General features: G+C 37.1%; 1 protein-coding gene across 1 annotated transcript; it reads left to right on the top strand.

Moving 5' to 3' along the window:
- The first annotated feature begins 2,935 nt into the window (after positions 1 to 2,935).
- Positions 2,936 to 11,665, top strand: LOC121202848 (4-hydroxy-3-methylbut-2-enyl diphosphate reductase, chloroplastic). Its single transcript, XM_041108191.1, has 10 exons — positions 2,936 to 3,453; positions 3,573 to 3,769; positions 9,423 to 9,602; positions 9,699 to 9,830; positions 9,918 to 9,992; positions 10,079 to 10,184; positions 10,281 to 10,375; positions 10,550 to 10,735; positions 10,840 to 10,926; positions 11,431 to 11,665. The coding sequence occupies exons 1-10, from the start codon at positions 3,189 to 3,191 to the stop codon at positions 11,494 to 11,496; spliced, it is 1,389 nt and encodes a 462-aa protein (XP_040964125.1). The 5' UTR covers positions 2,936 to 3,188; the 3' UTR covers positions 11,497 to 11,665.
- Positions 11,666 to 11,957: the final 292 nt, after the last annotated feature.

Here is an 11,957-nt window from a genome sequence, read left to right as displayed (position 1 = left end):
AAATGTTCTATATGCCTTAAAGCCATCTTATTTTACTAACTTTATTTTTTATTGTCTCAATCTTTCTTATTTATTTTTTCTAACAGATGTCAAGCCCTGGTTTTCGTCATCTACGAGACCAAAACAAATCTTTCCTGAAATCATAAGAAATCCGGATGCTTATTAGGTTTGAATTTTAAGGTCAAAATATAAAATGAGGGAAATGTGTTTAAACTCAATAGTAGAAATAATTGCACTTATGTGTGACGCTACTTGGTAAAGGTATGGAGCGATCTTAAAAAGAATGTTGGTTGGTCGGTTGACAATGGTAAAACGAAAAGATTTTGGATTGATGTGTGGATTCCGGATTTGGGTCCCTTTTGCTTGCACTTATCGATAGTAGTGAGAAAGTCCGAGTGCGAACATGACACATCCTGATGGAGGGTGCAACTGGATTTCTTTTGCCTCTTATCTCGGTTACTCTATGCTCCTGCGTATTGCTTCAATGTGTCCACCAAGGACTAGTTTGGGGAATGATACATGTATGTGGAGAGGAAACTAAAGTGGTAGATTCCCTATAGCAGCTACTTACACGCAAATTACAAAGAATAAATTGGATCCTAAAGAGTTCCTATGGCAAGTCTTTTAGACGATTACTCCTAAAAGAGTGCGATAGTTACTATGGCTTTTAAGTCGCAACCGTTCGTTGACTAATATTGAGCGATGTGGAAGATCAATAACGGATAACTCGACTTGTGCTTTATGTGGAGCTAGTCAGGAAACAACCTTGAGGTGCATTTCTCTTGTTCTTCATTCCAAACATTGCAGCCTTCTGTATCTCTTTTGTCGAGGCATGTTTCATCCTAGTTAATGTCTTTCCTAGTTTCTTCCGGCTCACCCTCATCGATGCCCTATCCATCTTATTGTTTTGCCTCCTAGTATCTCCAGGGCTGGTCAGATCAGCAAATTCAGAGTCCGCTGATATCATGTATCATTATGTTTATATCCCTGCCTATATCCTTGTCCCCCTCATGTATCTTATAATTTTATAACAGTATATTGCAGGACCTTAAAAAAAATATATGTGATGAGTCCTATGATGTTTGGTCTTTGTCTGTGTTATGATCCTATCAATGATTGGTGCTTTGGCTTTGGTCTGATAGCAATCATCTTCTTTTCATCCTACTTTGTAGTGCTTGCTACTTGAACTTGACTCAACTAAACTCTCTAAGACAGACAGAAGATGGTAATCAAAATGTAAAAACCAGGACAGAAGGCGGCAATGTTTGGAATGAAGAATCAGAGAAATGGTGTTGTAGGGGCCACGTAAGATTAAAATAATGTAAGTAGAGAGACTAAAGTAACCAAAAATAAATTATTGACATTTTATTCCATTCTAATACTCATCTGTAATCTATATCTATAATAATATATTTAAAACCACAAATTTCAAAAAAAATTTAAACTAAAGAAAGTTTATCATATTATTAAACTCTAAGTAACACATATAGAAAAATCCTGAAAGTTATAATTATTAGTTAAAAGAATTGGACAGATATTATTATTTTTAACATTAATACGATTATAAGTTTTTATTACATCTGCTCTTTCTTATATAATATCTAAAATTATCCATAGCCCTAAAACTCTTAAATTAGGGTATAATGTGTTTCATGTCCTCCTGCACTAGTAACAATGCCGATGCCAATCGAACTAACACTCAATTAGCTGACTTTAGTTTTTTCTTTTTAACTTTTCTATAAGTTTATATTATGTGAAGCAAGCACTCTTAAAATTGTTTTTTTATCCATCTATTATTTGTTCGGTGCAAGTGAAAAATGTTTCACGTGTTTGTTTTGAAAAGAAATTCCAACGTTTGGTTTTTAATTACTATTATTAAATATATTTATTAATTTAATTTAAATATATTTCCTATTTATCATGAACTATTGTTATAATTACTACATATTGATTTGCCTTTTTATTAAAGAAAAATTAACAACATAATTTATTTTCTTATATAGTTTATTTTTATTTGATTAATTAAAATTAACAACATAGTTTATTTTCTTTTAGTTTTAAATGATATACAAATTTAAAAATATATAAGAAGATAAACTATGTATATATTTATCATTATATAGGTAACAATAATTAAAATACATTATTTAAAAATTAAATGCGTAATTGCACACGTAATATTAAAAAAATTTAAATGCGTAATTACACATGTAATATTAGAAACTAATTATTCTTAAATGAACGAATGAAATGCTTAAACTTATTTTCTTTACTGATTTTATTCTATGCAAACCACACAGAATGAAATTTTCTTCCTATTTTTTTCTTGTTTAAACTTATTTGTAATTAATTTGAGCTTATTTCCACAAAGAGAGTTGAATGCTAAGTTCGAGTGCATGGATGAATTTGTTGACTTGAGTTTTAGAAGTCTTGGTTTATGTTCTCTGGGTTTTTTTTTTCTTTGATTTAATGATATTTCTTTCTTTTTTTTCTAAAAATACAATAGATTTTATTATTTTAACATTTTAAAAAATAAAATAAATTTTAGATTAGATGAATGATGAAACTAAAAATTTTAAGATTAATCTTTGATTTTTGTGTTTTATACTCACCTACCTACAGTTTGGGTGTCTTTCAAGGTTTATTAAGGTGAATTTGGATAGGCGATTGGGTGCGGTGGGGTGCATTTAGCTTACTTTTTGTCTCACGCTACAGTGTCGTTACAGTATCTAATCTTATAGCCACTACTATTTTTACGCTAATCATAGTTAAACGCACTGCCCATTCAAACCCAACCTTACTTTGTTTATATATTTTTGCAAAATCTAAATATCATGAAGAAAGAAAAGATGAAAGCCAGTGACTAGTGCTGAGAAGCGTTGTTGGCTGGCAACAAGCACTAGGTCGGGATGGCAAAGAGGGGAGCAGGGGAACTAAAAAGTAAAGACCGTTGACGGCCATTACGTCAACGTCGACTCGATAGAGAGAACCAAAAACCAACGATTCTCATAAACAAAACGACAAAGAAATAACTAATTAACTATCAAACGAAATCCATGGAGTTGCACCATACCTGTGCAAAGATAAAAATGCGCACTCACCCCCTACCCTAATCACACTGAATTTAGAACATTCCCTACGCTACCCTGCGCCGGATTTCCCCCATCTTCTCTCTCTTTCTCTGTCTAATGGCCACTTCTCTGCAAGTAAACCGCTTCTGCATCCGCGCCGCTTACGATAATTTCGGCGGAAAATCCGGAGGTCTAAGTTTCCGGAAGCCTCTCACAGTCAGATGCTCCGGTGATGTCGCTTCTTCCTCTTCCGTAGCTGTGGATCTCGATAACTTCGATGCCAAGACTTTTCGACATGACTTGACGAGGAGCAAGAATTATAACCGGAAGGGGTTCGGTCACAAGGAGGAAACACTCGAGCTTATGAATCAGGAGTACACTAGTAAGTTAATCTCCAAATAGAAAAAAGGGGGAAAATCCGCTTATTTATTTAACATATAGAAAGGATTTCATTTGAATTTTGGTAGAAAGTTTGATATTTTTTGGATAAAAACATTTCAGGTGATATCATAAAAAAGTTGAAGGAAAATGGAAACGAGTATACATGGGGAAATGTTAGGGTAAAATTGGCTGAAGCATATGGTTTTTGCTGGGGAGTTGAGAGAGCTGTCCAAATCGCTTATGAAGCCAGAAAACAGTTTCCGTATGAGAAAATTTGGCTTACAAATGAAATTATCCACAATCCAACTGTTAATAAGGTCTATACTTACTGTTTTCTCCACTACTAGTACTATTTTACTCAGATTATGTTGGGTATGGGTCCCACTATGTGGGAAACCCATATTTTCTGGCACAAATGTTTTGCCTTCCTTTTTCTTTTGGTTTTGTCAAAAGCCAATTTTTTTGGCTTATTAACGGGTGTTGGGCAGAAATTTTTCTGTAGAGAGCTAAAGAAAAAAAATAGAGAGAAAGAGAATAGAAAAAAATCAGATTTTCAAGCTTGGTGCAGCAGTGATCAACTCTTCGATCGAAGGTCCATCCGTGGTTCGATTGAGCTGATTTTTGGACAGCAGCTAGGTGATAAGGTGTTCTTGACTTTGTACGGTCGGATTTTTCATCCGAGTCTTGTAGCGTCGGAAATACCCATTTTTCAGCAGCTACGTTTTTTGGTGATGTTCTCTCATTTTTCTCTCTTTTGCTAAAGATTACATGTTGTTAGCCTTGTCGGAGTTGAATGCTTGTTGTAGGCTTGATATTGTGATCTTGTAGTTGAACATTTGATGATAGTGGAGCTCTTTATCAGACTCTAAATTCCCGTGGTTTTTACCCTTAATTTAGAGGGGTTTTCCACGTAAAAATATCGGTGTCTCTATTTATGTTTGTTGTGGTTGCATTAGTTGATTTGTGGTTGATTAAGGTTGCTAGAGAACATATCTTGTGCTATTGTGCTTGCCATAATTTTTACAGGAGTTATAAGGAGAGAAAGAACACCGGTTGTGCTTTCGCTTTGTTTCGGTTGTTCGGTTTCTTCCCAACAAACTGGTACCAGAGCTTGGTTATTGTGTCAGATAATTATGGAAATTAATACGAGCAAGATGATTATGTTGAATGGCACAAATTATCAACTTTGGCGGAATAAAATGAAGGACTTGTTGTTTGTGAAGGCTTTGCATCTTCCGGTCTTTACTACTCAAAAACCCGATTCGAAAAGTGATGAAGAATGGGAATTTGAGCATCAACAAGTGTGTGGCTTTATTCGGCAATTTGTTGAAGAAAATGTTTACAATCACATTGATCAGGAGACACATGCTCGAACATTGTGGGAGAAGCTTGAAAGCTTGTATGCTTCGAGGTCGGGCAATAACAAGTTATTTTTGCTGAAGAAAATGATGGCGCTGAAATATAAAGAAGGAATGTCTATAGCTGACCATGTTAGTGAATTTCAGAGTATGATGAATCAGTTGCTTGGTATGGGTGTCAAATTTGATGACGAGATTTTAGGACTTTGGTTGCTTGCTACTCTACCAGACTCTTGGGAGACCTTTCGAGTCTCACTCATTAATTCTGCCCTACAGGGTATTATTACTTTGGATTTGGCTAAGAGTGGTGTGTTGAATGAAGAGGTTAGAAGAAGATCTCAGGGTTCTACATCACAGTCCGAGGTGTTGGTTATCGAGAACAGGGGGAGAAACAGAGACAAAGATGGAAAGGGTAGAGATAAAAGCCGAAGCAAGTCAAGATCGAGATACAAGAATCTTGAGTGTCATCATTGTGGTAAGAAAGGCCATATCAAGAAATATTGCTTCAAGTGGAAGAAAGAGAACAAAAGTGGTGGTGATAAACACGACCGGAATGACGATGAAAAATTCGAGCGTGTTGCTACTGTTACTCGTGAAGATTTGTTAGTTATTTGTGATCAGAATTTGGTCAACCTAGCATGCGACGAGACTAGTTGGGTGATTGATACTGGTGCATCACTTCATGTCACGTCGAGGAAGGAATTCTTCACATCTTATACTCCTGGTGATTTTGGGGTATTGAAGATGGGTAATGATGGTTTGGTTTCGGTTATTGGTATGGGAGATGTTAGCTTGGTAAGTAACAATGGAACAAAGTTAACTCTCAAGGATGTCAGACATGCACCGGATGTCCGTTTGAATTTGATTTCTACAGGAAAACTTGATGATGAGGGATTCTGTAACACTTTCAGTGAAGGGCAGTGGAAGCTGACTAAAGGCTCCTTGGTTGTGGCTCGAGGAAAGAAGAGCTCAAATTTGTACTTGATGCAAGCTTTGACTTCTCGAGAGACGGTGAATGTGACACTGAATGACAACTCAACTGAGTTGTGGCATAAACGACTCAGTCACATGAGTGAGAAGGGGCTTAACTGTTTAGCGAAGAAGAATCAACTTTCAGGTTTAAAGAATGCTACACTGAAGAATTGTACTCATTGTCTAGCAGGAAAGCAGAAAAGAGTTTCATTTAGAAGCCATCCTCCTCATAGGAAATCAGAGTTGCTAGAGTTGGTCCATTCAGATGTTTGTGGTCCGATAAAAGTAAGATCACATGGTGGTGCACTTTACTTTGTGACTTTCATTGATGATTGTTCAAGAAAGCTATGGGTTTACACTTTGAAGTCTAAAAATCAAGTCTTTGAGGCGTTTAAACAGTTTCAAGCATCAGTTGAAAGGGAAACTGGGAAGAAGTTGAAGTGCATTCGTACTGATAATGGTGGCGAGTACACAGGGTCGTTTCATGAGTATTGTCTGCGACAGGGAATCAGACATCAGAGAACACCACCAAAGACTCCACAGTTAAATGGGTTAGCTGAAAGAATGAACCGAACATTGATTGAGAGAGTCAGATGTTTGTTGTCAGATGCAAAGTTACCAAGATCGTTTTGGGCTGAAGCTTTGAATACAGTGACACATGTGATAAATCTGTCTCCTAGTGTTCCTTTGAAAGGTGATGTGCCAGATAGAGTTTGGTTTGGTAAAGACGTGTCATATGATCACCTACGTGTGTTCGGTTGTAAAGCATTTGTTCATGTTCCAAAGGATGAAAGATCCAAGTTGGATGCCAAGGCTCGACAATGCATTTTTATTGGTTATGGTCTAGATGGTGAGTTTGGTTATAGACTCTATGATCCAGTTCAGAAGAAACTCGTGAGAAGCAGAGATGTTGTCTTCATTGAGGATCAGACCATTGATGACATTGATAAGACGGAGAAAGTGGATTCACAAGGTAGTGGTGACTTGATCGATGTGAATCCGGTTCCCTTAGACTCTTCACCAGATCCTATCCAGGATGATGTGCATGGTGATGTTAGTGGTGACCATCAGACTATAGGTGACTTTGATACTCCCATGGATGATGTTGTGAATGATCAACAACAAGCACCTATAGCTCCACCAGCAGTTCCACTTCGAAGGTCTTCCAGAGATCGACGATCTTCTGTCAGGTATTCTCCTGATGAATATGTTCTTTTGACTGACGGGGGAGAACCTGAATGTTATGAAGAGGCTATGGAGAGTGAATGCAAAGATCAGTGGGTTGAAGCGATGAAAGACGAACTTCAATCCTTGCATGAGAACCATACTTTTGAATTGATGAAACTGCCTAAAGGCAAAAGAGCTTTGAATAATTGGTGGGTTTACAGGTTGAAGCAAGAAGAGAAGTCTTCATCTCCACGATACAAAGCTAGATTGGTCGTTAAGGGTTATACTCAGAAAAAAAGGGGTTGATTTTGAAGAAATATTTTCTCCGGTTGTGAAGATGTCCTCTATCAGAACTATACTGAGTTTGGTAGCTTGTTATGACCTAGAGGTTGAACAAATGGATGTGAAAACTGCTTTTCTTCATGGTGACTTGGAAGAAGAGCTTTACATGGAGCAGCCAGAGGGTTTTGTTGCACAAGGGAAAAAGGACTATGTGTGCAGATTGAAGAAGAGCTTGTATGGTTTGAAGCAAGCTCCAAGGCAATGGTACAAGAAGTTTGAGTCTGTTATGGGAGAGCAAGGCTACAAGAAGACTACTTCTGATCATTGTGTGTTTGTTAAGAGATTCTCTGGTGATGATTTTATTATTCTTTTGCTCTATGTTGATGATATGCTTATTGTTGGTCAGAATGCTTCTAGAATTGAGAAGTTGAAACAAGAGTTGAGTAAATCCTTTGCAATGAAGGATTTGGGGCCAGCAAAGCAAATTCTTGGCATAAGACTGACACGTGATAGAAAGGCCAAGAAATTATGGTTATCACAAGAGAGGTACATTGAGAAAGTACTTCAAAGGTTTAGTATGGACAAAGCTAAAGCGGTGAATACTCCCTTTGCTATGCACTTTAGATTGAGTGTTAAGCATAGTCCTTCCACAGAAAAGGAGAAGGAAGAGATGCAGAAAATCCCTTACTCTTCAGCCGTGGGTAGTTTGATGTACGCAATGGTTTGCACGAGACCAGACTTGGCTTATGCCGTTGGTACAGCTAGTCGGTTTCTTTCTAATCCAGGCAGAGAGCATTGGAATGCAGTGAAGTGGATTATGAGATATCTTCGTGGCACTTCCAACATGAAACTTTGTTTCGGCAATGAGAAACCTGTTCTTGTTGGGTATACAGATTCAGACATGGCCGGAGACATTGACTCGAGGAGATCTACTTCAGGTTACTTAATCACTTATGCAGGGGGAGCTGTGGCATGGCAATCGAGACTGCAAAAGTGTGTTGCATTGTCCACCACCGAATCAGAGTTCATTGCAGCAACCGAAGCGTGTAAGGAGATGCTTTGGATGAAGAAGTTTGTGCATGAGCTTGGTTTTACTCAGGAGAAGTATGTCCTGTACTGTGATAGCCAGAGTGCTATTCATCTTGGTAAGAACTCAACTTTTCATGCTAGATCTAAGCATATTGATGTGAGGTACCATTGGATACGAGATGTTCTTGAAGCTAAGCTGTTAGAGCTTGAGAAGATACACACTAATGATAATGGTGCTGATATGTTGACGAAGGCCTTACCAAGAGGAAAGTTTGAAGCATGTTGTTTGACCTCCGGCATGGAGGCATTCCCCACATAGTTGGAGGGGGAGATTTGTTGGGTATGGGTCCCACTATGTGGGAAACCCATATTTTCTGGCACAAATGTTTTGCCTTCCTTTTTCTTTTGGTTTTGTCAAAAGCCAATTTTTTTGGCTTATTAACGGGTGTTGGGCAGAAATTTTTCTGCAGAGAGCTAAAGAAAAAAAAAATAGAGAGAAAGAGAATAGAAAAAAATCAGATTTTCAAGCTTGGTGCAGCAGTGATCAACTCTTCGATCGAAGGTCCATCCGTGGTTCGATTGAGCTGATTTTTGGACAGCAGCTAGGTGATAAGGTGTTCTTGACTTTGTACGGTCGGATTTTTCATCCGAGTCTTGTAGCGTCGGAAATACCCATTTTTCAGCAGCTACGTTTTTTGGTGATGTTCTCTCATTTTTCTCTCTTTTGCTAAAGATTACATGTTGTTAGCCTTGTCGGAGTTGAATGCTTGTTGTAGGCTTGATATTGTGATCTTGTAGTTGAACATTTGATGATAGTGGAGCTCTTTATCAGACTCTAAATTCCCGTGGTTTTTACCCTTAATTTAGAGGGGTTTTCCACGTAAAAATATCGGTGTCTCTATTTATGTTTGTTGTGGTTGCATTAGTTGATTTGTGGTTGATTAAGGTTGCTAGAGAACATATCTTGTGCTATTGTGCTTGCCATAATTTTTACAGGAGTTATAAGGAGAGAAAGAACACCGGTTGTGCTTTCGCTTTGTTTCGGTTGTTCGGTTTCTTCCCAACAGATTATACTATAAAATGATACAAAATTTCTTTGAAATTAATGAATTACTGGGTTTATTAGTTTCTTTACATAAATATAGTTTTTTTTTAAATGCAGCGATTAGAGGAGATGGAAGTTGAAGTTATTCCAATTGAAGAAGGGAAAAAACTGTTTGATGTAGTGAACAAGAGTAATGTTGTGGTTTTCCCTGCGTTTGGAGCTGGAGTTGACGAGATGTTGACCTTGAATGAGAAAAATGTGCAAATTGTTGATACAACTTGTCCTTGGGTAGCTAAGGTATCTTCTGCTGTAACTGGTTTGCTGTTTTAGTAATTTTTGTTTCTGTTATCAACTTTTGACCATCGAAATCACAAGTTCTTATTTCTTTTGAAGGTATGGAACACTGTGGAGAAGCACAAGAAAGGGGACTACACATCAATTATCCATGGTAAATATGCTCACGAGGAGACAATCGCGACTGCATCTTTTGCTGGAGCATATATCATTGTAAAGAATATGACTGAGGTATGTCATAAAGTGGCTAGTATTCTGTTCTTGTGTTCTTATAATTGTTTGTAAAAATTGTTTCTCCATGTTGTTTGATTTGTGGAGGCAATGTATGTTTGTGATTACATTCTTGGAGGCGAACTCGATGGATCTAGCTCAACCAAAGAGGCATTTATGGAGGTATAGTCTTTGTTTTTTAGTTTCTTCATATGTAAGATGAACCTGCCATTGTGAAAATGCTCAGACGATTATCAGCTCTTTTGCAGAAATTTAAATATGCCACTTCAAAGGGATTTGATCCAGATCGTGACCTGGTAAAAGTTGGCATTGCAAATCAAACAACAATGCTGAAGGGAGAGACAGAGGAAATTGGTTAGTGGCACTCATGCACCTATCACAAAACACCTTTTGTTTGCAAGGAATTGCTATTTGAGAGTTGAGCCACATGTTACATTTTTGGTTTAACAGGAAAATTAGTAGAGAGGACAATGATGCAAAAATATGGAGTGGAAAATGTCAATGATCACTTTATAAGCTTTAACACAATTTGTGATGCAACACAAGTAAGTCAAGCATTTGTGATAGTTTGGTTTCCTTTATAAATTTTTGAATCTATTTTCTTATGGAGGACTTTACAGCATATACTGTTTCTTCACGTATTCTTGCCTCTCAACTGATTATATACCAATTTTTCTGTTAGTCATTGAATTAAACTTGATTTATCATCTTTTTCACAGGAAAGACAAGATGCAATGTATAAGTTGGTGGAGGAAAACCTGGATCTTATGTTAGTAGTCGGTGGGTGGAACTCAAGCAACACCTCACATCTTCAAGAAATTTCAGAGGACCATGGGATCCCGTCATATTGGATTGACAGTGAGCAGAGAATAGGTCCAGGAAACAGAATAGCTCACAAATTGAAAGTAAGTCTGAATCCAAACTAATCCAATTCTTAATCAACTTCTAATTATGCCAGTCAAAAAATTGCAATTTTTATTCTGACTATGCATCTGCTGTGTTGTGGCAGCATGGGGAGCTGGTTGAGACAGAAAACTGGCTACCAGAGGGTCCCATCACAATTGGTGTTACATCTGGTGCCTCCACACCAGATAAGGTAACTGTACAGTTTGGTTTACTTATAATTTGCATGAATTGTATGTCCTTTTTGTACTCCTTGCTTTGTAGGGTAGAAAAGTGAGGTTGGAAGGGGTTGTGTTTAAGAGTGAGAGAAAACATTTTCAAAAGTGTTCTGTAGGAGAGAAAGTGAGGAAGAAAATAGGAAATATGATTATTTTTTATCCTCATCAGGAAAAAACAACGACAACAACATTTTGAATAAAAAAGATATATTACCTACCTAGCATATGGATGGGAAGAAAAAACATCTATTCACTCTAATGACTACCAATAAAGCCTAAATGTTTTATTCTTGCAAAGACTCGAGATCACTTGTTTATGGTATGAACTTCACAGCTTGCAACTTTATTGGATTGTAGCTAATGCAGGCAATGATCATACCGTACATGTTGTATGAGCTGATATCATGATTCTCTTTTATAACACAATCTGGTTCGTACATTATATAACAAACCCTTTTCTGCTTAATTGTATTAACCAGGTTGTCGAGGAGGCCCTCATCAAGGTGTTTGATATAAAACGCGAAGAATTGTTGCAGGTAGCATAAATATAGGTTTACAGAGGTGCATCAGCCTTTGATGCTTGTTTGGTATGCACAATCTTGTCAATATAATTAAAACAGCGAAATAGCATGTACCCTTGAACTGTAATGCTGTATGTTACTGTATATATTCTTATTTATTTATGATAAACTTTTGAGTACCTATTTCACAGTACACAGATCTAGACCAGGGTGAAGAGTAGTGAACCGGATTAGTTTTCATGTGTTTTAAAGACATTGCCTTTAGTTCAACGTCTTAGTTAAATCAGCCGTCCAGTTTGATTTGAATACTAAAGAAGTTGGGGGCTTTTTTTTTCTTTTAAAGAACTTTATCTGTGTTAATGTGAAGCAACCTTAGATTAGTCTATAATCTGACATTTTGAAGACGTAACAAATAATGCATGTTTGATTTAGCCTCTAGTAAATTTGATAACGCGTAAGTGTGATAGTATTTTTTGTCATAATCG

The sequence above is a fragment of the Gossypium hirsutum genome, chromosome D12 (genome assembly GCF_007990345.1).
Source record: "Gossypium hirsutum isolate 1008001.06 chromosome D12, Gossypium_hirsutum_v2.1, whole genome shotgun sequence".
Classification (NCBI taxonomy): Eukaryota; Viridiplantae; Streptophyta; class Magnoliopsida; order Malvales; family Malvaceae; genus Gossypium; species Gossypium hirsutum.
The sequence above is the reverse complement of the archived record's forward strand: the minus strand, read 5'-3'. Positions and strand labels throughout refer to the sequence as shown.